The following is a 25,383-nucleotide window of genomic DNA, read 5'->3' as shown; positions in this document are numbered from 1 at the left end:
ACACACACCTGTCATCAGTGTCATCGTGAAGTGAATGAAGTCCTCAATCCGAGCACAAAACATAAAATATTAATATTGTAGTGAAAATAAAAACTTATTATTTTGCATTGCTATTATAAAAACTAGGTAAATGGCTTTCGATTTATCGTAGTGAATGAAAACTGTTATTTTATTTTATGGGTAATTATTTTATGTTTATTTTTTAGTGTTTAAGGACTACCATTATATTATTTTATTATCAAGGTATTGTATTATTATTTATTTATAGATTTCAATGTAAATCATTGCTACATTATCTGTAGACTGGTTTAAAATAGAATTTATCTATTATTATAGTCAGATTGCGGTCTGTATAACCTTAAATTATTAGGCTTCCCTGTCAGGTACAAAATCGATTCTGGCAACAAATATAGAAATTTTCAACATGACCTTGATATTTCCTTGTATAGTCCTATTTTATCAGTTGATTAATTAAATTTCCTTTCATTTCACTCTGTCAGTTGAGTTAAAATGGTTTTATGACTAAGAAACTTGTTAGTATCGCGTGGGGTCGTCATGCATCATCAATGCCTCTTCTGTATTCATACTTGACATAGCCTATTCCATCTCTTTCACTTTAACTTGTTTCAAATAAAATTGTATGTTTAAAACCTATTGATTGCCAGATCGCATGTGATTTAGGCCTATCTTATTGTATTTATAACTCAACTAAAACAATTCATTATGCCACCTAGGCCTACAAGAGGAATAAAATACCTAAAATAGTAATCCCTAAAAAGCTTGAAAGATTTTTCATTGTTTATTACTTATTTTCATTGATTAGATCAAAAGCTAAATCCAATATTCACATTATTTGATTTCTGACTGCTCCAGCTCAATTACTTATTGTTATTCTTTTTAGAAAGATCTGTTATATCGTCATTTTTTAGTGATCAATGTATAAAAATACAGTTTTCCATTTTAATGATTTTTCACTTCTTTTGAATGCATTAAGCTACATAACTTACTTTATGATGGCTAATAATATATTTATGAAGTGCTTTGTTACTGTCTGCATTTTTAATAAAATTTTCAAGTTCTCTCAACTTGAAGACATTTGAACCAGATCGAGCCGAGTACGATTTACAAGAGTGCTCTGGAATCATCCAGTAACTATTCCCATAGAAATCATATGTTCTAGTGCACTCGTTGGAAATCGCACATGATTTAACCAAAACTCTCTTAAGGGCAGGTCACACCGAGCTCGCGTCCGCGGCGGTAGCGAAGTCAAAAAACTCGCCTTCCACGTTATTAAGTTGTGCAGGTCACACCGAGCTCGCTACCGCGGAGGTAGTACCTCGGCGGTAGTTTCACTTCGCGAGCCAGGCGAACTTTTGAAACGTCTCCTAGTGGGAGTACCGCTAGCGGTAGTGAGCTCGGTCTGACGTGGCCAATCTAATAACATGGAAAGCGAACTCCAGAACTTCGCCATCGGTAGCGCATGCACAGAATACCGAGACTCACTAATAAAGGACATTATTACTGTTACAATAATTTATAATTACGAGTATTTAGCACTACTGTAATTCTATTATCATCATTATTATTCCATATTATATTACTATTATTATTTTATACATTGTGAAAAACTATTGAAGGATTCTCAAAGTACAAAGTCATCAAATCCACCATTTCATATTCATTATATACCTATTCTTATGCTCAGTTAGTAGTACTAACTAATTATTTCAATTTTCTGCCGATTGTATTATTCATTCAAGCCATTTCCTTTCAAAAGAAAAATTAAACAAAGTTACGAAACTTGAATTAAGTCAAGATGATATTGATAGTTATTTCAACTATAGAAACGGTATTATCAGAATAGAGTCTCTGTTATTCCAACTATCGATATAGACTGATAGATCAATACATTGAATAGTGGTGAGATTGGATTATTTAACGTTGCTCTGAAATGATAGTGTTGTTCATTGCCTGAACAATAGTTTTTTTCCAGTTGTTTGACATCAATTTACTTGATGTCAAACTTGTCTTCATCTACTTGTCTTCAGCAAGTAGATGTGTCAGGATAATTTTATTAGCATTGTCCTCATCATCCTAACATAGCCTCATCAAAACAAGAACAAAACCAAACTACCGCTGGCGGACGTTTTTTGGTGTGAACTGCTTCCAGAAAAACTACCTCCGCGGGAGCGAACTCGCTACCGCTAGTAGACGTTGGTGTGCCGCTTTACGTCCGGTTTTACCAAGCCAGGTCCACACATTCAAAAATGGTTAAGCCCGGGTCCGATTCACGAGTGTGCACTGGAATTACCAATTATGTATTCTCAGAAAAATGATATTTTATATTCTCCAGTGCACTCATTGTGAATCAAACCGTGTTCAAATGTCATGATTGAGCTTGGTGAAACCGAATACAAGTGTTTTAATTGATAACTTTGTGATTGCAGGTTGTGGTATGGCTGCAAAGATGCCGGAGCTAAATTATTCGTGTGAAATTTGTGGCGACGATGGACTGACTGACGAAGAAATGAGGCTACACATACTGCTGTGTCACCTGAAAGGTGCCACATCTTGTCCTTTCTGTGATTTAGAAAATATATCTCCCGAAGAGATGCTGGCTCACGTGAACACAGCTCATTTAGATTACCTGACGCCCGAACAGGAGATGTTAGCTTTTATCGATGACGAGGAGGTGACGAGTAGACAGGACAGTACGTCGGCGTGGTCGTCGTTACCCCGTAAACCGTATGTGAATGGAGTTAGGAATAGTAATGACAATTTGAACAATAACAACAACGAGTGTTGTGAAGTGAAGGCGGGGTGCAGCGAGGGGGCCGCCGGGTGGGGTTCGCCGCAACGGTCGCAGCTGGCCCTGAACCTTCGCAGCAGTGCCTCGGGGTCCTCGTCGAAGCCAACCCTGCAGAAGTGCCCCATGTGTCCCTACGCCGACGAGAGCGCCGCTCTCCTGGAGGAGCACATCAACCGACAACACTTTGATCTCACCAGTCCCTCGTTTCTGGCCGACTCACCCTCCACTGCGTTTGCGGCAGTCTACAGCTGTCCGCTCTGTGCACAAACCTTCCAGAACAGTCCTGACCTCGAACTCCACGTCAACATCGAGCACAAGGACATTCTAAGCCCTGCAAAGGTATGCTTTCTGAGAATTTTTCTCATTCTTATCTCTTTTATTAAATTCCTGACGCAAATAATAAAATAATCAATAATAATGAGCAATAGGGTCCGCCCGAAACGGTCACTGTGTCCCGTATTTTGATGAGGAATAACATGTTCCAAACTGGGTTATGTTTTCATCTACGCTTTAATTCATAGATTCAACCCGTGCTGTTATTGTAGCAATATTCTCTGTTCAGGTAAGCAGAGTCCCGTGGTCTGGGGGTATTAGGAAGAGGCTCCGCCCCCGAGCAAACTTTCCAAATTCAGCTTCAAAAAGGGTGTTGAGTTATTTGGGAGTAAACATCTTTTATTTCAATAATATTCCGTTCTTATTTCTTATCCCAAGAGGTTTCGGTACGGCGTACCGTCACAAAAACAGCACTGGATATTGTTTCAGAATCTCAAAGCTACTCGAATCTATTTCTTGAAGCAAAAAACTGAATAAGTTAGGTCTTCCTAAATGTTATTCTCTGCTCATCATTCTACATATCCATTCATTTAAATACTGTATATTCTTGTATCTTGTGTAAAATTATGTGATGAATATAAAATACTTTAAAATAATAAAAATGTAGGGAACTAGTGTGAAGGCAAAATCTATCTTCATCCTTCAAAAAAAGGCAGTGAGGATAGTTGAAAAAATGCCATACAATACTCACTGTAAGCCTCTATTTATAAACCTTCAATTTTGACTTTTCCCTCAATGTATTATTTCTTTATGTGTTATTTTATGTACAGGGTCATTTGGATAAGTATCTTACAAATGGAAATTTCCACAATATCAATACACGAAACAGACATAAACTTCGGAATGAACAATATTCTCAATTCTCATACAAAGTCTCAGAAAAATTTCAATTTCATGTCAATTAAACTTTATAATGCCACTCCAGATTATTTCAAGCACTTGCCTTTGTATAAGTTCAAGAAAACACTAGAATAAATATTAATTATACAGTGCTTATATACTGTAAATGATTTTTTTGACGTTGAGTGGAGTGAATTTTTGTAGCTAGTGTTCTATATTGCTGTATTATTGTTGCCATTAAGCAATTTACTGTTTATATTTTCCTGACAATGTCAAAGTTCAAGAATACACTAAAATAAATATCAATTAGACAGTGCTTATATACTGTAAATTATTTTTTTGATATTGAGTGGAGTGAAGTTTTGTAGCTAGTGTTCTATATTGCTGTATTATCGTTACCATCAAGCAATTTATTGTTTATATTTTCCTGGCGATGTCAATGTATTTCTTGTAAATATTGATGGCTAATAAAATTCTTATGTTTTATTTATGGAATTTTATTTTCCAGGGTTGCCAAGAAGCTGTAATGCGCGTTGATAAGCCAAGCAACGAAAGCTGCCCTATTTGTTGTATGTCTAATTTTAAATCAACTGATGAACTAGCCATTCACATAGAAGACCATTTCAATCAGAAAGGTAAGATTCAATAAAGAGTTCAATTTCATTGTAAAATTTTGTGGAAATCTAGAAGACATAACCTCATTTCGGACTTTTTAATGTTACCTAAATTTGGGAGAGAAATAGTACAAGGTATTCTTAGTTTTTCTCTCCCGATCTGTGCTTCATTGTAAAAAAGAATAAATAACAATGAAAATAAAAATGTAAGCGAAAGTGCAATGCTTCGCTTATTGCTTATTCATCGCTATCATAACACTCGTCATTTCATTTACCTCGTGGACATTAGTGGATTCATCGTTAGTCAATTCAGTTTAGTTTAATTCAACTCAAAACAGTTAATTCATCATTAGATCAATAATATAAAATAATGACAAGCCAGCAGCTATCATATTTCGTTTGGTAACGATTGTCAAGTGATTCAAACTCTATAATTTTTGTCATTACTGATTTAAAACTCATTCAGCAATTCAAATATACAGCGTGTTCAGGAGAGACAATAATAGATTGATGTGAGTGTAATCTTTCTAATTGAACGTTTTAGTTATTGATATCTTTATGATTGATTCTAGTCAAACCTATTTCAATTTAACTTACTGGTTGCTTTTTCGATAATAATTTATACTTGACTTATTCAGTAATAATCTCACTTTTTCTTCTCAAAACTAATATTTTGTATAAAACTCTTAACCAATAATTTCCTATATTTTCAAGGAATCTCACCAATTACACCTGACGTTTCTACCGATCGGCTATTAGCGAAAGAAATGGAAAAGCGTGATAAAGAAGCTAGAAGATTGCAAGAGCAGCACGAATTTGAACAGCTACGGGTAAGACATAATGCTATTTTTCCTACAGATACCCTGAAAAGTGACCATTTGTGCACTGATTGCAGGCTGCAAAGAATCACTTTTCCGCACTAGTGCGCAAAGTGAGTACTTTGCGTACTCCAGATTTGCAGCATGACAACGCAAAATAGTTAGTAGGTTATATGGAGCACCAGTGCAGCAAAATCAAAATTAAGTTGGTAACAGTGACTGCTGTGGCTGCTATAGTGAGCAGAGGTGCAACGAAGCACAACGCGCTAATTATTAAGTAGATATTATAATGGAGGACAACGACAGCACAGTGCCACCACAGCACACACCACACAGCTGCCCCCAGCCATTCAAACACACATACATTATTCAGGCAATTTTACCCATAATTACCCACTTTTCATATTCAATGGTAACTGTAGGAAAAATTTAATGTGAAATACGTGCGCAAAGTTCGTTTGCTGCACTCAAGAAACCATTCCGCCCTCGCCTACGGCTCAGGCGTAAACGTTTCTTTCGATGCAGCAAACTGTCACTTTGCGCACTAGTTGCACAAATAACTATTATCGTAGTATCGTAGATCTATTTTTCAAAACGTTTTCAGATCGACAGAAACGATTTCAATACTAAACCTTCATTTTTTCAGTACTGAACCTCTTTTCGTTGCTTTTGAGAATAGAATATGATTAGTATTATATATTGTTTATCAATATTACAACAGTTTATGTCATTTTTTATGTGAAATTGTTGATATTTGTTGAAATAATTTTTTTCCATCATGATTAGTCAAAGTGCTTGAATTTTCACTTTTATATTGTTTGCTGTTTTTGCCATTTATCAAATCGATTCTACTTACTTTACTTTCATTGGCGCTACAGTCCGATGTGGACCTTGGCCTCCTGCACAATTCGCCTCCAATCGGCTCTCCTCTCCGCCACATTCTCCCATCCTGTCTGACGCCCAAAACACGCAAATTGGCCCTCATCCTCCAGCCATCTCCTCCTGGGCCTTCCTCTTCTACACGTTCCAATCATTTTACTTTTTAACAAATTATGCGGTAGCCTGCAATGCTCCATTCTCTGGACATGTCCCAACCATTTCAACCGTTTCGCCTTTATAACTCTTACAATATCTTCTGGTCCTATGAAATTGGCAATCTCTTCATTATTTCTAATGCGCCACCCATATTCTGTTCTGATTGGTCCCATGATACGCCTTACAATTTTTCTCTCAAAAACACGCAATGCTTGCTCTTCTCTACTAGTCAGCGTCCACGTCTCAGCATCATAGGTGGCCACTGGTCTGATCAGTGTTTTTGTATAGCCGCAGCTTATACATAGGTGATAAGAGCTTTGACTTCATTAGTTTCATGTGGACAAAGTACGCCTTGTTTGCAACTAAAATCCTGCTTTCCACGTCCTCTCGTACCTTGGTCTCACTATTGAGAAGCGAACTCAAGTACTTGAACTCCCTCACATTTTGAAGCCAAACTCCTCCCCCACATTCCATATCACCAACATGTCTTCTTCTCTCGTTTGCTGACATCATAAGATACTCAGATTTTTCTATATTAATCTCAAGACCAAACTTCTTTCCTTAATTTTTTAGAGTTTGGAGCACCAGCTTTGCTTCTTGATATAAGCACCACATCATCTGCGTACGCATATGCTTGCTTGGACTTAGTTACAATACTGCCGCTTGTCTGCAATGCTTTAAGAATAACATCAAGTGCCAGGTTAAAGATAACTGCCGAGAGTGCATCACCCTGCCTTACGCCTCTATTCACTCTAAATTCTTTACTTAACTTTTTATCTATTCTGACACAAGCTCTTGCACCTTCCATTGTGAGTAAGGCCATTTTTTACCAACTTTCTTGGTAAACCACACCTGGTAAGTACTGTAGGTAACTGCTTCCTGTCTACACTGTCGAACTCCTGTCGGAAGTCAACAAATACTATGTGCAAGTCTACATTAAACTCATAGCACTTCTACATTGTCTGCCTCATTACAAATATTTGGTCCGTTGTCCCTCTGCATATAACGTCACTCGCATAAAAATAATTGTGGAGAAGATAGGCTATGTTGAGCAGTGTTATTCCCCTATAATTATTGCACATGAGTTTGTCCCCTTTCTTAAAAATAGGACAAATTATTCCTCTTTTCCATTCATCCGGCATTTCCTCACTTACCCATATTCCAGTTATCAGTTCATGACATAATCTTGATATAATCATGTATATAATATATATAATCACACGTATATAATCACTTCCAGGTGCTTTATTACTCTTCAGCTTGTCGATAGCCTCCTGCACTTCCCGCATGGTCGGTGGCTCCACTAGAGGCTCTGCAGTCATTATTTCAAATCGATTCTACTCATATCTTAATTAAAAGACTCGTATTTTGAATGTTTACAACCTATCACTCATCTCATAAACTTTGTTTTTCATAATTTTGGTTCTGGTTATATCAAATACAAAAGGCTAATAATTTTCCAGTGAACATCATAACTAATTCAATTTTTCCAATCGCATATATGCAGAGTTTCATGTGAATGAATCACCCTCTTTGTATTCAATAGTATACTTGTTAATGTAATAATCAGTGAAGTAGGCCTATATGATGATAACGACTTAACCACTCTCGACTATGCATGGCTTTAAATTCAGGATTGAATAAATTTTGGCAAGTGCCTGTTGCATCTCGTAATTTTTATGCTTGTTGTCAATAGATAAATTATTGAATGAACTTCTTTATGGAATAACAGGTGAGACTCGGTCATTTCACTATTTATAATGGAATAGACTAAAAAAGTAAATAAATAAAAAAAATAGTCCTCGCCACTAAAATGATAGGCTACTGATTATATGAGCTATTCCATCAAAATGATCAATTTCAAACTTATAAGCTAGGCTACTGGTTATTTAAGTTTTCAGTAAAATAAACCATTTAAAACTTGAAGGCCGGATTCCCACATATCAGTCTCAATGAGCATGACCGGCACAGTGAAAATATTATTCCCATAAGTTCTAATGAAACAATTCATACAGTGAGAATATTATTGCCATAAGTTCTATTGAGACTATTCATACTCCGAGCTGAGTGGGAATACGTTGGTCCAATTTTAGAACTCATGTGAATTATATTTTCACTTTGCCGGTCATGCTGAGATTCCAACTTTATTCGTATAACTTTTGAAATCAAGAATATATTAATTTGTAATTTTATTTTCACTGTGCCGGTCATATGCGCACTGATGTGGGATTCCAACTCTATTCGTATTCCATTTATTTTCATAAATTTATTTCGGGTTAAAGAAACGAGACGAGACCTGTACACTGGGCTAGTGTTCCAAAAAGGTTCATCCAGCAACTCTCGACTATCACACTCTATTGTCCTTTGAATCCGCTTCATTATCCTTATTCGTGGCCGGAATGGCCCCGTCTGCTTTCTTGAAGGCAGTTTAAGCTGGTAGGGACTCATCTATTACTTTCCAACTTACCTGTTACTTGTATTCTCACTTTATTATTGAATCTAGATCAGTGTTCAAGTACTTGTTATTCAATTATTTCTAATGGTTCATTTTGATGAAACTCAACTTGTTCACAAGCTGTATACAGACTAACTTGAGTTACATACAATTCATGGTTACACACCACGTGCGCTATTCATCAGCTGATGATATGCGTATTATATTATTAATTTGTATGAATATAATATTATCAAATAATTCAATATAATGTTTAGTATGATAATTATAGCATCAGCTTATGGAAAGCGTACGGCGTGTGTTCGTGGCACAAGTCTTCTTGAAAAAATCTTTATAAAAAATAATACGTTCCTAGTTTGACTAAATTTGTACTTATAATCGAGAGTAATGTGTGTGTTTATCAAATCAATGTAGGCTACCACTGGTTTACAGCTGAAAATGCCTTTAAGTAATCAGACTGGTCCACCAATATATTCCTCGGAGTGGAATCCTTAACAATAGACCACGAAAATGTCGAAACTCATTAACAATAGGCGACCACTGAAGGGTCACTAGAGCTTCTACCCCTTTCGGCGGCCCCGTCTCCTTTCTTTTACCCTTTATTTCCTCCAACATATTTATTTCCTAGAAAAATATTGTAATGTTCTAGGCGCAATATGGCATGGATAACGAAGGCAACTTCCGCGAGCAGAGCCTGACGAATATGCAGCGGGCCGTCTACTCGGGTGAGCTGTCGGTGGCCGACTACTACGAGCGACAGAGTGAGCTCAGGATGGCCGAGAGCAGCGGCGTCGATGATGGCAGCTCCTGCACCAAAGGTATCATCACCTTCATTCTAGTCATATTTTTCATCTCAGACTCTATGTCTAAATCGAATTTATATTTACTTGCAATCTTTCAATTAGCTACATTTAATAACTGTATTTTTTAATTAATTAATTAATTAAAGAACATGATGGCAGCTCTTGCACCAAAGGTACCCTAAGAAGCATCACCTTTATCTCAGTCATAACTTGAGATATGACTCATCTCAGTAGAGACTATCTCAGTCTCTACGTCTGAAATCAAATTAATTTACTTGCAGTTTTGCAATTAGCTACACTCGATTATTGTATTTTTAAATCCTCAGTAGAGACTATCACAGTCTCTACGTCTGAAATAAAATTAATTTACTTGCAGTTTTTCAATTAGCTACACTCGATAATTGTATTTTTAAATCCTCAGTAGAGACTATCTAAGTCTCTACGTCTGAAATCAAATTAATTCACTTGCAGTTTTGCAATTAGCTACACTCGATAATTGTATTTCTAAATCAATTAAATAAAGAACATGATGGCTCATCACTAAAGTTGATGAAAATTAAAAATGAAGCCATACAATAAAATTTAACTGATATGACATTAATGGCTGACTTTATCACCAGTGCTCAAAACTTAGATGAGTAGAAACGATTTAAACTCTCAAGATTTTCAAACTCATGGTTTTTGGTTTCAACAACTTGTTTGGTGCTCTGTTTCAACTTGAAAGTGTGAAAAACTGTGCTTGAGGTGCCTTGAAACTGGATCTAAAATCTATGATTTTTGCATTATGAAGAAAGAGATTTTAATCAACGCTAAATTATATGATAGAACAATACTATATCAGACTGATAACACTTTTTTCGTTAGATTCGTTCATTCAACAGAACTGTGATAAGGTGCAATTCCTTGAAAAGGCGTTTAGTCAAGTTTCCATTAGTTCATGTTTTCTTTACGCTTTTGTAAAATGAATTTATTTTGCAAACTTGGATGTTAATAGGAAATGACATTGGGTAATACGGCGAGGCAGAACATCCAAAAGGATCTCTCTGCCGATAAGATAAAAGCCATATGAATAAATAAATAATTTTGCAAACTTGAATTAAAGTTTCATAACCTCAAAACTATATAACAACTGTACATTGACAGCTATTTTTATCTTGTTTTTTCATTTATAGGTTGGATTGTACCTTTAATTCAAGATTCAATTTAAATGCAAAAGTCAAACGTTCAACATCTAAGATGTTGTAAATATGTTGTGATTCAAGGAAATATGAAGATTCAAGTTTTGGATTAACAAAACTTGAAGAAAGGTCTACATTAGTATGATGGATTAAAGTTTCTGTTCTTGTAGTCTGCATTGGTTTAGTGGATTCTATTTACTGTTCTTGAATTCAACGAAACTTCACCAATGTAAACGCCGCTTTAGCGATGGCTTCAAGCGTAAACTTTTTTTATTTGAAGTTAAAATATTTTCAGTGGCCAACAATATATCTTCTTCTTATAAAAGCAACAAAGCCAACACTTCTAATTCATCTGCCGCCATAACGCTTTACGACATAAAAATCTAATGAATTGTTAAATCTAATGAATTTATAGGTTATGTGCTCCAGTCGCTAGCAGACTATCGAGCGGCTCGATCCGCCTCACTAGAGAGGCGCGTCTCGAGTCGTCACTAAGGAATTGCACCTTAAGACGTGGTATATTTATTTATTAAGAAACTAACCATATCGATGTTGAATGTTTCTGTTATTCTTTTTGGTAAAATGTAGCTCTATTTGTTTACAGATATAGTGCCTCTAGTGATGGCGGTTAGCAATAGTTGCTCAAACGTGGCCCAAACATTCATGTGTTCTACTGTCGACCATTATGCCTCCACGTACGGTGATAGAGGCTGGGGATGCGGCTATCGGTGAGTATATTATCATTAGTTTTGAATCATTTTGACGACACTAGTTTAAAATAATAGTTATTAAAAACTGTTAATTAGTACTCACGTGTACTAATATACGCTTCCAATGTGATCACACTTTAAGGGCCAAACGTACCATCTACGCTTAAGGCTGTTCGTTACACTTTTTTTTTAATTGGATAATCTTTTTCAATATAATTGTTAAGATCATTATAAGAGTGAGAAAAAGTGGCAACTGAAATTTTCAAGTGGTCTAATAAGCGAGTTATGGGTTGTTGAAGTACTTACTTCGTTTTCTTTCCAGATCATAAACGGTTTCGACTATATTATCAGAACTTCTCTTAAAAATTCGAAAAATGTATCTTTCCAAACTAAAACATTTTATTCTTCATATCGTTCATAAATAAAAAAGTAACATTTTTGTAGATTCGATAACTTGTTTATATTGGCATTAATCGCGAAAAACGCATACTAGAACAAAGCCAATGATATACTGAATGTATGTATTAAGAAAAACTTCAATGGAAAACTCGAAACCGTTTATGATCTGGAAAGAAAACGGAGTTAGCACTTCAACAACGCATAACTCGCTTATTAGACCACTTGAAAATTTCAGTTGCCACTTTTTCTCACTCTTATAATGATCTTAACAATTATATTGAAAAAGATTATCCAATTCAAATGAAAAAAAGTGTACCGAACAGTCTTAACGCTAATCTACGATTATATGAAGGTATGGTGTATTTAATTCTAGGTTTAAATGAACAGCTGATCTATCTCCGTTTAAACCTGGTTGGGTTGTTGCAGGAACATACAGATGATGCTGTCGTCACTGCTGCAGCACACGGGCTACAACGAGCAGCTGTACCGACAGTGGTCGGTGGTGGGGGGAGGTGGACTGCCGTCGCGCAGCGCGATGCCGTCCATCTCACGGCTGCAGCAGCACATAGAGTGGGCGTGGCGACAGGGCTTCGACCTGCAGGGCTGCGACCAGCTGGGCGGCCAGCTCTACAACACACGCAAGTGGATCGGCGCCACCGAACTCGTCACTGTGCTCTCCTCGCTCAGGATAAGGTAGGGTCTCCTCGTCACACTAATGGTCTAACATTGAGGAGTTATGCAAGCTACTATGAAATGAAATAAAACTATACTATACTACATATGCCAACAACATAATCTACATAAACTATACTTTGTATATGCATAATTAGTATGATGCGGCAATTTTTGTTCTTGGCATTGACAATTTGCATTGCCATAAGCAATCTGGCTCTGGAAAAAAGTAAGGTTGGTGTACAAAGTTATCCGGCACACATGAAAAAGCTTCCTTAAGGTGCATTTTCGTTTGTGCGTCAACTTCCGCAGTCGACGACGACAAGCATTGTTGACATTCATATTGTCCAAATTTCAAGTGTGTTAAAACAGCTGATCAAATAACTTTTCATTATTTGTGTTTATTATTCAAGAATCGAAACATTTCTAATAATATCAACATATTGCCATTTAAAAGTATAAAAAAGTATAAACTCAACCTCTCCCATTATAACATAATTGAACAGAATCTTTTAAATTAATTAGACAAATCGAAATCTACCCAATCTGAGATCCTCACTCTGTCGTGGTCGGGTCACTTTGCATTTAAGCACAAACGAAAACCCAGATTAAGCAGGCAAATGACTACTCAGCTCATGCAGAGCTGGTTGATGCAGAGGTATGCTGCAGAGAACTAAATGACTTTCATAAATGACTAAAACAGTTCATTGAAATAATAATCTATCTGTCTGATACAGTTTTTACAACTATTTGAACGTCAATACTAAATTCTATTCTTAAGAAGTTGTTTAAAGAATAACAATTACAATATTAGCACAGATTTTGTTCTTATTGGGGTATCCTCCATGTGGGTTCTTTCTGTAAGGTTGTCTCAAGTCATTCGTTTACAGTGATCTTATTGACTTGATGAGTAGAAGAATAACATTTGTCACACTTTTTCAACATACCCATTGATATGCTGCCGAGAGCTCAAATTACTTTCAAAATCGGCTATAACCTAATGGATGCTATCCTTCTGATACAATTTCAGAAACTAAATGAATCAAAAATACTAATTTGTATTGTCAATTTCACCTCATTACCGTATTTCACGTACAGAATTGCTGTTTCGTGTAGGTAAAAGCCTCTATATCATGATAACTTATGTGTCTAAAAAATATGTCTCATTATGTTTCATTACCATACAAGAGCCTGGAGTTCATGTGGGCACCAATATCAGCAGAAATAAATAAAATTCATCAAATAAATTGATAATTTTTGTAGTTTTCATTGCTTCGCATAGAATTGAAGCGTTTTATTACTTATTGGTTACAGGTGTCAACTAGTTGACTTCCACCGGCCCACAAGTCCTAACGGCAGTCACCCGGAACTCTTCAATTGGGTGCTCGAATACTTTCAGGCAAACGATGATTTCAAGCCTCCTCTTTATCTACAACACCAGGGTAAGCTCGCCATTTTCAATTGTGTATCAAATTTCTTCAAGTACTTGATTCTGATTGGTTCTTTAAAATAGTGTTATGATGTAAAACCTTTTATAAAAAGTCTTTATTATGCAATTTTTTTGAAAAAAGTTTATCCGACTTGAATTCTGAAACTGTAATTTATTAGTTGTAACATGGTCGTAGATGAATTCCTATGACTTTTGTTGTTGGAGAGTCCCTTGTGGGAAGGTTCCACCTCGTAGCTACCTTACAAACATTCAGCGATATGTATCTATATACATTACGAATACACATTATTACATTATATACATCACTATTATATATATTACGTGGTTAAGTGGTAGAGTGGACATTATTGTCCAAACTTCGCTAAGTCAAAAAATAAGCAAGTCATTCTATTCTATTCTATATGTGGGGCAGAGGGAGAGAAGGCACCAATCAAATTTGGAGTGGCCCAGGGCCATGAAGGCGCGTCACTACCCCTGGTCTCAATACTTTTCTAAATTTGTATATTAATATCTCAAGATATCTGGCAAAATCTTCCTTTTTACTGATGATACTTTAATATTTATTGAGAGAAGCACTTGGCTTAAAACCAAAAACAGAGCTTTATCTGATGTACTTATTGTGAAAAAATGGCTCGACCAAAAGATATATCACTGAATATTTCTAAAACCAAACCCATGCCAATTTCCTTATCTTATACAACTGGTTACAATCAAGGGGATTCTTAAAATGTATAACTATAAGGACCTTTTAAATAGATTTCGCACATGTCAAAGCATTGAACAAGTCTTTCTTATAGGTATCGAGGCGTCATGTTTTGTTCCAGAAGTAAGTGCATCGAACATATTGGTTTTAAATTGAAAACCTTTCATAAATATAATTATATTAGCATTCAGGTAGCTTGGAGAAATTCTCAATTTTCTCAAAATGACCTATTCAGGCCACAGCCGGACGATAGTGGGCTGCGAGCAGCTGAAGGAGGGAGGCGGTGGCCCCTTGCTGCTGGTGCTGGACCCAAGCCACTCGCCTCACCAGATGCTGGAGCTGCGAAACACGGCTACCGCCCTCGCTGCCATGCGCCTCATCCGCAAGTCGCTGCACGCCATGAAGGCGCGTCACTACCAGGTGGTCGCCGTTGCCGGCATCATGGACACCGAGGCCGAGTACCAGGTAATTCAATGAATCACCACAACTTTGCTCACTTTTAGACTCGTATTACGTTCAGCCACCAGAGATCAACCTGTGGCGGCCGAGTGTAAGGCCGGCTACAGAGCTCGACCGACCGTCAGTGCGTACGTCAGTCGCGCTTGTCTTTTCCATAGATGTTCCATGTATCCGTACAGAGCAGGACTGACGGCACGCATGCGTACGGTCAGGACCATGCGTTTTACACTGCATACGAAGACCATCGGTCGAGCTCGTGCGCATCCGTTCCATCGGTCGACTGACGCGCTATTGAAACAAATAGAATCTTTCAGAGCTGTACTGATCAGTAGCCCGATCGCAACATAACCAATGTGCTGACACCTCTGCACGACAATCAGCTGATATTGGATTGAATAGCATAATGAATGAATTCAATTAATATTGTCATATGCCTATTTGAATTCAGAGTTTTTCTATACATTTCTTCAATCATTTCTAAATTTTTTATTAGAAAAATCATATATTATTATTGTTATCTAAATTTATTTGATCCGTAGCTTAAAGTGACTGCAAGTATTCCCTATGGTGATACAAGCTCGAAGTAACTCATCAAAATTTCTGATGGACATTCTGATGTAGTTGAAAAATTTATCTTCATCCCCAAGCAATTATGTATATAATGGTACTTAATTCCCTTTGAAATGCTCTTTGAGCGACCATCGGGTGAACTTGATATCTACTTCTTTTGTTCCTCCTTTTAAGTTACTAGGATAATAAGCTGCAATTAAACAACTTTTAAACGCGTCAATTTTATGAGTCAGATCAGTTCGTTCGTCAGGAGAGCTCAGGATAGTCAGGATGGTACGTACATACGCACTGACGGTCGGTCGAGCTCTGTAACCGGCCTAAAGCTGGATTCCCACAAATCAGTAACCCGATAGAGAAAATATAGCATGAAAAGATATCCCTTGGTATAGGTCGTTTATGTTCCAAATTTCAAGCATTTTTTTTTTTGTTTACTGAAGCCGGATACTGTTTATTATTACTATTTTGGCCGGGTGAGAATGTAATAACAAAACAGTATGAGAGACTACCAGCGTCGCATAGCTCCTCCAAAAATAACTACCAGGACTATCGGCTTAGTAGAGTTAACAGTGAAATTTGGAATGTAAATTCCCTATACCATGGGGTATCGTCTAATGCTTATCTTATTTCTATGGTGGAGTTGCCATAAAGCCGGCTCCAGACATGCGTCATTCGAGCAGACATCTACACACATGCGTGGTTTGCCGAGCAGTTGCTCGTTTTGGGAATAGCAAATATTCGTCAACTGAATGTCATCTACCGTCAACATGGATGTCGATGTTGATGATGCTTATCCTGCTTTTATAAATAAACCAAACTAACCCTATGTATCCTGTTCAATAACTGTATAGGTCATGAAAAGCCCTAGAATTTCAACTTCAATTGATTAGAAATAAATATTTGTAGAAATTTTCAAAACATTTGAAGAATTTAGGTTATAATTCAGTAACCTGGACGGGACTGATTATTATCTAGTTTTCATCAAGATTTTAGTTTATCAAATGAGCTTTATAATATTAAAAAGTGATTGATATTAATATCTTAACGATCATGTACAGACTGTGATAAAATAAAAATCTTATCTACAAATTAACTTAACCTCAATGTAGATACAAATCCAAAAATAAACAACAAAATGATACAAGCACCAAGCCAAATGTGTGGATGAGGAAAAGTTCGCCTTTTGCCAAACATTCGTCCACTTTGATGTGTGCAAAAGACCTACACTGACCGCGAAAACAACGAGCACAAATGTTCGCTGCTTGTCGAATATCAAACATCCATCCACACTACTCGTGATTCGGCGAGTATGCTTGGTGTTCGCCGAATGCTGCATGTCTGGAGCCGGCTGAAACAAGAGCACGAATGTTCGCTGCTTGTTGTATAGACAAACATCCATCCAACACTACTCGCGATTCTAGAGTGACGCAAATCTGGAGCCGGCTTAATAGGAATAAACCCATTAAAACTCATGGTGATGATAATATTTTCACTGTACCGGTCATGTTCACTGTTAAGTAGAGTTTATATTAGCCAAGTTTTGTTGAGTGATTCAAGAAAACTTGAAACTGCAAAAACATAAACTTGAAACCACTATACCAATGTAGTGAACCATTCTTCAAGTATTCTTGAATCAAATATATGTTCAACACGTTTGACTTTTGCATTGAACTTGAAGGTACAATCTAAAATACATGTGGGAAAATGATATAAGAACACTTGCCAGTCAATGGCACGTTTGTAGAATACATAAAAACAACTAAATAAATAAGTATGATGCAGATGAAAAAGAGATTATACGACTTTTAATTCTTGATTTCAAGGAAACTTGTCTAATGTAAACTCTGCTTAACTGTCCAGCTCTAAGTAGGCTGTAATACCAGTGAAACACCAGGATTGGCTGGTGGGCTGGAGACCCTGGTGTAATGAGCGCGATAAGAACTAATGCCCCTTGACTTTCTCGGCGACTCACTGGTGGCTAAAATTAATATGAGCCTTAAAAACTGTACTTATGATGAAACTATCACTTTCCTTGCCACGGCATGATGCCAACTTGAAGAAATTTAATGGCTACGAGACCCACTCTGCTATGTCACATGTACGTTCTTCTAATGTAAAATACTTATTTTGCAATTATTTCCTTGTTTCAGCAAAGCAAAGTGCTGAGATCAGTGAGAATACCTCAGGAACGATGATTGAACATGAATTGGGCATTGTTGAGCCATTTTTGTAATCATCAAGTCGATACGACTCATCAATCACTCATCATTAGCAGGTTGTTATCGTAAGGGAAACTCGAGTAGTGTTTTTGTGTTGGCTTCACTCATCACACGTGAGTATAAATAATAATGTAAAACTCATCGAAAAATGAGTCAGACTCTGCTCAGGGAAGTGCAACTCAACATTTGAACATTTTATCACTTTGATTGTTCTTTGTCTTTTTGGACGCTTATCAAGAATCATGCAGATTTCATGACTCAAATTCCAGTGAAATCTTATTTAGAACTTAACACAATCAAGTCATCGAGTTAGTAGCAATAATTTCTTATGTGAAATCAAGAAGTCTTTCCAACTGCTTTTTTCAAATTGTATGCTCCAAGCACTTGAAAATTGTTGATAGTAGCTTATAATTCATAAAAAATTGAGCTTAGTTGTGATACAGTTCTTAATATTGAACATTAATTCTATGTCACTAGTTTGAATAGTTAGATGAGGTTCTAACAGTATTAATATATCCTGGGATACATTAGCTGCTATTTCTGTTGAAACTAGTGAATAGGTTATGCAATTTCAAGTAACATCATTCTTTCTGCAGTATTTTTAGCTTATCCTATTTACACCATTGCCTTCAAAATAGATGCAATTCTATTATATATTGAAAAAATTAAATAGTATTATATTTATTAGTATATTTATTGTTGTGATTATAATATATTGAGAATGATACTTTCAAACGTGCACGTTTGCAGTTGCTGAATGTAATTCAACACTATTTTTTATGCTTATTGTTATTGAGAATTGGGGTTCAAAAATTGTCATATTTAAAGTATTGTATGATTTTTGGCTCTTGATCACTGAAGATACGAGGACCTTTATAGATCAGTTTGTCATTATTTGTTAGCAATAATGTTTCAGATAGTAATGTAAGCCAAGCACATATCTGATATATTTTAGCAAAACACGGTCACACGCTTTGAATCTATTCAACTTTCATTAAATTGTTCATTCACCTCATCGTTTGGGCATTCATGCTTAGATTCGTGAGAATTGATGCCTGTTACATTATATTTGAATAGTTTATGCTGTTTCAATTTCCTCCACTTCATCGCTGAAAGATGGTCGGTATCGGGTTCGATTCCCGATGTTGCCTGGCATTCATGAATCACAGTTCACCTCATCACCATCACTCCATTTCATTTCGGAATCGAAGTTCAAACATGAATAATGTGTCTTTAAATTTGAATAGTTTTCTTTTGAAGTGTGTACCTTTCCAATGCGTTTTACCGACCTATGATAGTAACTTCCAATATGACGATCTCTTATGCTACTGATTTTGTACCTGAAAAAAATTTATAGGAGTTACAGTAACACATTATTTTTATGGTATTTTGTTTATTACTCACAAGAAAGATATTTTGAAGATCATATCACAGTCAACCATTTTAATTACCATAATCCATAATTTTTATTGAGAGTCTTGAGTTGTGGAGACTTGACTCCGGTCCTTACTTTATAATATATTGAAATAACTCTAAGAAATCGCTGTAATTTATAACCGTCATGACATTTTCCGCTTCACATATTTCTTTATGAATTCGATGTTTGGCATGTCCACTGATCTTTTGAATGATCGCCCAGGTCCAGGAGGCCCCAAATCTAATAAATTATATTAGTAGAAAGATGCTTTTTCAGTTCAACCATTAACGAGAAAGATGTTCTTCATGAGACACTCTCCAAGATAGACAATGAGGTGAAACAGTATCCGGCCAGAAAACATATGTTCCTATCTACCACAAACCATTTTAATTGTAGTTCCAGTTTCAATTTGTCTTGCTTAGCATAGTGCTTAATTTATTATAATAAGATATCATTGTTGTTGTTGTTGAGTATAATTTAATGTATTTATAGTGGAATTCTTAAATGTAAGGATCTCAGTATTTCTGTTTTTTAGAAAATATGAAATTTCAAATTCAAAAACAAAAATCTATTCTTGATGCTTTTTGAACATATAGCTGAGTAGTAAGTAATCTGCTATTAGAAATGTGCCATATTGTTTTTATTCAAGTTTGTCAATTTCGTACTATAAATTACTAATTTGCTGTTATTCTCATTGTTTTTGTGCAAGATATTTAGATTACTAAATAGTTTTGAGTGAGAAACTGATGTGAAAGATTTAAAAAGCGGAAAGCGAGTTATTCTCGCCAAGTTTTCATGTGGATTTGAAACCTTCAAATCTCACTTGACGTCTTTGTTTGTACATTTGAATAGTCATCTATTAATGTTTCAAATACTGAATATTTTATGCACTTTATGAAAGAGGATTGATTTCTACAGGTTGTATGAATTCAAATTGAGTTAAATTGCATGTCATAGACATTTCCTGTAAAACACTTTACTATAGTGTTCTATTCGCGGATCTTACAAGCCTCCATCACTAGTTTGTTAGTTATAAGATCGATTATTCTGTACTTAAAAAATATCAAATAAGTTTCTTATCATCATCTGAAAATAAATGTAAGATAATTGTGATAATGAACACCGTCAGCCTGATCTTGAATCACGAATTTGGGTTTGGGAGAACATGAAAATAATAACTTTGAATGAATTGATAATACCAATGACAATCTAGTCTGGTTAAGGTATATGCAATTTAGTGTTAGGACCGTTTATAATAGAAATTATCCAATGAGCGTTGTATTTTAAGTTGATTTATGTATTTTAAAATGTGTTTGTTGTTTTCTTAGTGCAACGGGTTTGTTTGGATATTATGATATGATCTGATTGGGTGGTGCTATTATGATATTGAGAAATGTTCTTCATTATTTTGTTGCTGTAAATACATATATATAATCTTATATATGCGATGTTATATGTGAACTGGACCAAACGACAAGATCTCATTACGATGGAACCACACTCAGTTCATAAAAATGAATAATGAGATTTATTATTCAATATTTATATTTTCTCTTGAACTAGTAATGAATCTATATAAAGAGGTATTCAAATTTCACTTTTATATTGTTAATCTCATGAAGAAGATGTAGTCCCTACCATAATTCTACTTATTTGCCATTTTTGTTCTCAATTTATAAATCCTTGTAATTTGTAGGATCTACTTCTCTCAACCGATCATTCACATATTTATATGATTTGTAATTTTATCCACAAATGAATAAATGAATGTATGTATTCCTGCACGTAGCTAACGTATGGATTATTCCTTTATAGATTCTTGCATGTCACATTAATGAATCTCTGCCACAGATTTAGAAATCAAGTCTCGATGGTTTGGAGAGCATATTATTGGAGTGATTCTTTTACTCTGCTGCTTCTAATATGTTCACTACCTTTGTTTGATTTTAGACCATAGACATGAAAAGCTATGTCCACCTGTATCACTCCATCTTTATTGAGAATTTTCATAACTCTTCTCATCACAAAGTTTCCATAATCTTGCAGCGTATTGAAGTTTTGAAAAGTGAAGTAGAGGAGTTGAATTCAGGAGAGCCATGTCATCATTATGCGAATTTGTCAACGATATTTAGGGATTTAGTCAAAGCCACAACTAGTTTCACTTACAATTTCATGGGCCAAGTGAGATTAAGAGTTTTTTTCAAATATCCATCAGATGTTGACAGAGATTGCGGTTATTGTAGAAATGCATGCTGCACTAAAACTTCAATGCTGAATTATCTTCAAACAGCTACCTAGTAAAAATACAGAGATCAGATCTTTTTGTTCTAGAATTAACTAAGACTAGGATTTTTGTTTGATTGCATCGTGGAGAATGAAAGAACTCTGTTTCATTTTATAAGTGAGAATACACTTTTACAATTTGCCACAACTATGTTCAGATAAAAATCGTTGGAGACCGAATAACTATTTCTTTCTATACGTTCAAAAGAGAATCACACACTTCTTCACTTGCTTCCAGACCATTGATAACATTATGCAGATTCTGTTGTCCATCAGAGTCTTGAAGAAAAATGTTATGTTCTCTTGAGAAGATTATGCTTCTGGAAATCATTCTCATCTCTCATTATTCTTGTTTTACTTCATTAGATGACTTTCTTCACAATCTCCAGTGATATCCATAATGATGTCAACATACTTGAACAGAATATCTTGATGGAAGATTTATTTATATAGTAGCAGCCATTTTAGGAAGCCTTTGAAGAACTATCTATTCCAATCACTCAGTTTTGGATGATCGAGTGAGGGTTTGCTCCAAAGCATGATCGGTTGTCACATTTATTAAATTTTCAAGGTTTCATTTGACAGAGAGTCAATGTATAGAGAGAGTCATTGACTGTATAGAGTTAATGTTTCCTTATTGGAAATTATTTTCTACTTCTATGGGTATTTTTTTATATTTTCTAGATATAACACAGACTTATAACATAGTTTGTGTGATTGAATGAAAAAGTATGGGATCTTTTCTCGTACAGTTTCTATGTGCAATTCCAGAGTCCTTCCTTATAGACATGAATACAATTTAAGATAATTTAAACTATGTTACAATAATCAGTCATAATTTCAAGTAGTCATTGATTTTGTTCTAAAAAAACTCCACAAATAGCTCCTGACTTTTTTCAAATTGTATGCTCCAAGCACTTGAAAATTGTTGATAGTAGCTTATAATTCATAAAAAATTGAGCTTAGTTGTGATACAGTTCTTAATATTGAACATTAATTCTATGTCACTAGTTTGAATAATTAGATGAGGTTCTAACAGTATTAATATATCCTGGGATACATTAGCTGCTATTTCTGTTGAAACTAGTGAATAGGTTATGCAATTTCAAGTAACATCATTCTTTCTGCAGTATTTTTAGCTTATCCTATTTACACCATTGCCTTCAAAATAGATGCAATTCTATTATATATTGAAAAAAATTAAATAGTATTATATTTATTAGTATATTTATTGTTGTGATTATAATATATTGAGAATGATACTTTCAAACGTGCACGTTTGCAGTTGCTGAATGTAATTCAACACTATTTTTTATGCTTATTGTTATTGAGAATTGGGGTTCAAAAATTGTCATATTTAAATTATTGTATGATTTTTGGCACTTGATCACTGAAGATACGAGGACCTTTATAGATCAATTTGTCATTATTTGTTAGTAATAATGTTTCAGATAGTAATGTAAGCCAAGCACATATCTGATATATTTTAGCAAAACACGGTCACACGCTTTGAATCTATTCAACTTTTATTAAATTGTTCATTCACCTCATCGTTTGGGCATTCATGCTTAGATTCGTGAGAATTGATGCCTGTTACATTATATTTGAATAGTTTATGCTGTTTCAATTTCCTCCACTTCATCGCTGAAAGATGGTCGGTATCGGGTTCGATTCCCGATGTTGCCTGGCATTCATGAATCACAGTTCACCTCATCACCATCACTCCATTTCATTTCGGAATCGAAGTTCAAACATGAATAATGTGTCTTTAAATTTGAATAGTTTTCCTTTGAAGTGTGTACCTTTCCAATGCGTTTTACCGACCTATGATAGTAACTTCCAATATGACGATCTCTTATGCTACTGATTTTGTACCTGAAAAAATTTATAGGAGTTACAGTAACACATTATTTTTATGGTATTTTGTTTATTACTCACAAGAAAGATATTTTGAAGATCATATCACAGTCAACCATTTTAATTACCATAATCCATAATTTTTATTGAGAGTCTTGAGTTGTGGAGACTTGACTCCGGTCCTTACTTTATAATATATTGAAATAACTCTAAGAAATCGCTGTAATTTATAACCGTCATGACATTTTCCGCTTCACATATTTCTTTATGAATTCGATGTTTGGCATGTCCACTGATCTTTTGAATGATCGCCCAGGTCCAGGAGGCCCCAAATCTAATAAATTATATTAGTAGAAAGATGGTTTTTCAGTTCAACCATTAACGAGAAAGATGTTCTTCATGAGACACTCTCCAAGATAGACAATGAGGTGAAACAGTATCCGGCCAGAAAACATATGTTCCTATCTACCACAAACCATTTTAATTGTAGTTCCAGTTTCAATTTGTCTTGCTTAGCATAGTGCTTAATTTATTATAATAAGATATCATTGTTGTTGTTGTTGAGTATAATTTAATGTATTTATAGTGGAATTCTTAAATGTAAGGATCTCAGTATTTCTGATTTTTAGAAAATATGAGATTTCAAATTCAAAAACAAAAATCTATTCTTGATGCTTTTTGAACATATAGCTGAGTAGTAAGTAATCTTCTATTAGAAATGTGCCATATTGTTTTTATTCAAGTTTGTCAATTTCGTACTATAAATTACTAATTTGCCGTTATTCTCATTGTTTTTGTGCAAGATATTTAGATTACTAAATAGTTTTGAGTGAGAAACTGATGTGAAAGATTTAAAAAGCGGAAAGCGAGTTATTCTCGCCAAGTTTTCATGTGGATTTGAAACCTTCAAATCTCACTTGACGTCTTTGTTTGTACATTTGAATAGACTCATCTATTAATGTTTCAAATACTGAATATTTTATGCACTTTATGAAAGAGGATTGATTTCTACAGGTTGTATGAATTCAAATTGAGTTAAATTGCATGTCATAGACATTTCCTGTAAAACACTTTACTATAGTGTTCTATTCGCGGATCTTACAAGCCTCCATCACTAGTTTGTTAGTTATAAGATCGATTATTCTGTACTTAAAAAATATCAAATAAGTTTCTTATCATCATCTGAAAATAAATGTAAGATAATTGTGATAATGAACACCGTCAGCCTGATCTTGAATCACGAATTTGGGTTTGGGAGAACATGAAATAACTTTGAATGAATTGATAATACCAATGACAATCTAGTCTGGTTAAAGTATATGCAATTTAGTGTTAGGACCGTTTATAATAGAAATTATCCAATGAGCGTTGTATTTTAAGTTGATTTATGTATTTTAAAATGTGTTTGTTGTTTTCTTAGTGCAACGGGTTTGTTTGGATATGATGATATGATCTGATTGGGTGGTGCTATTATGATATTGAGAAATGTTCATTATTTTGTTGCTGTAAATACATATATATAATCTTATATATGCGATGTTATATGTGAACTGGACCAAACGACAAGATCTCATTACTATGGAACCACACTCAGTTCATAAAAATGAATAATGAGATTTATTATTCAATATTTATATTTTCTCTTGAACTAGTAATGAATCTATATAAAGAGGTATTCAAATTTCACTTTTTATATTGTTAATCTCATGAAGAAGATGTAGTCCCTACCATAATTCTACTTATTTGCCATTTTTGTTCTCAA

The 25,383-nt window shown here is 35.0% G+C and overlaps 1 protein-coding gene across 3 annotated transcripts; it reads left to right on the top strand.

The window, feature by feature from the left end:
• Positions 1–21,205, top strand: LOC111056717 (zinc finger-containing ubiquitin peptidase 1). Of its 3 annotated transcripts, none has more exons than XM_039431930.1 (10): positions 1–126; positions 2,448–3,148; positions 4,491–4,617; positions 5,311–5,426; positions 9,554–9,722; positions 11,490–11,613; positions 12,421–12,687; positions 13,981–14,108; positions 15,055–15,284; positions 17,996–21,205. In XM_039431930.1, exons 2-10 carry the CDS (start codon positions 2,456–2,458, stop codon positions 18,038–18,040), a joined length of 1,899 nt encoding a protein of 632 aa, XP_039287864.1. In that variant the 5' UTR covers positions 1–126; positions 2,448–2,455; the 3' UTR covers positions 18,041–21,205. The 3 variants fall into 3 exon arrangements, with proteins under 3 accessions (XP_039287864.1, XP_039287859.1, XP_039287869.1); XM_039431925.1 differs by having other exon boundaries at positions 5–180; XM_039431935.1 differs by lacking the exon at positions 1–126 and adding an exon at positions 225–243.
• Positions 21,206–25,383: the final 4,178 nt, after the last annotated feature.

This window comes from Nilaparvata lugens, chromosome 1 (assembly GCF_014356525.2).
Source record: "Nilaparvata lugens isolate BPH chromosome 1, ASM1435652v1, whole genome shotgun sequence".
NCBI lineage: Eukaryota > Metazoa > Arthropoda > Insecta > Hemiptera > Delphacidae > Nilaparvata > Nilaparvata lugens.
The sequence above is the reverse complement of the archived record's forward strand: the minus strand, read 5'-3'. Positions and strand labels throughout refer to the sequence as shown.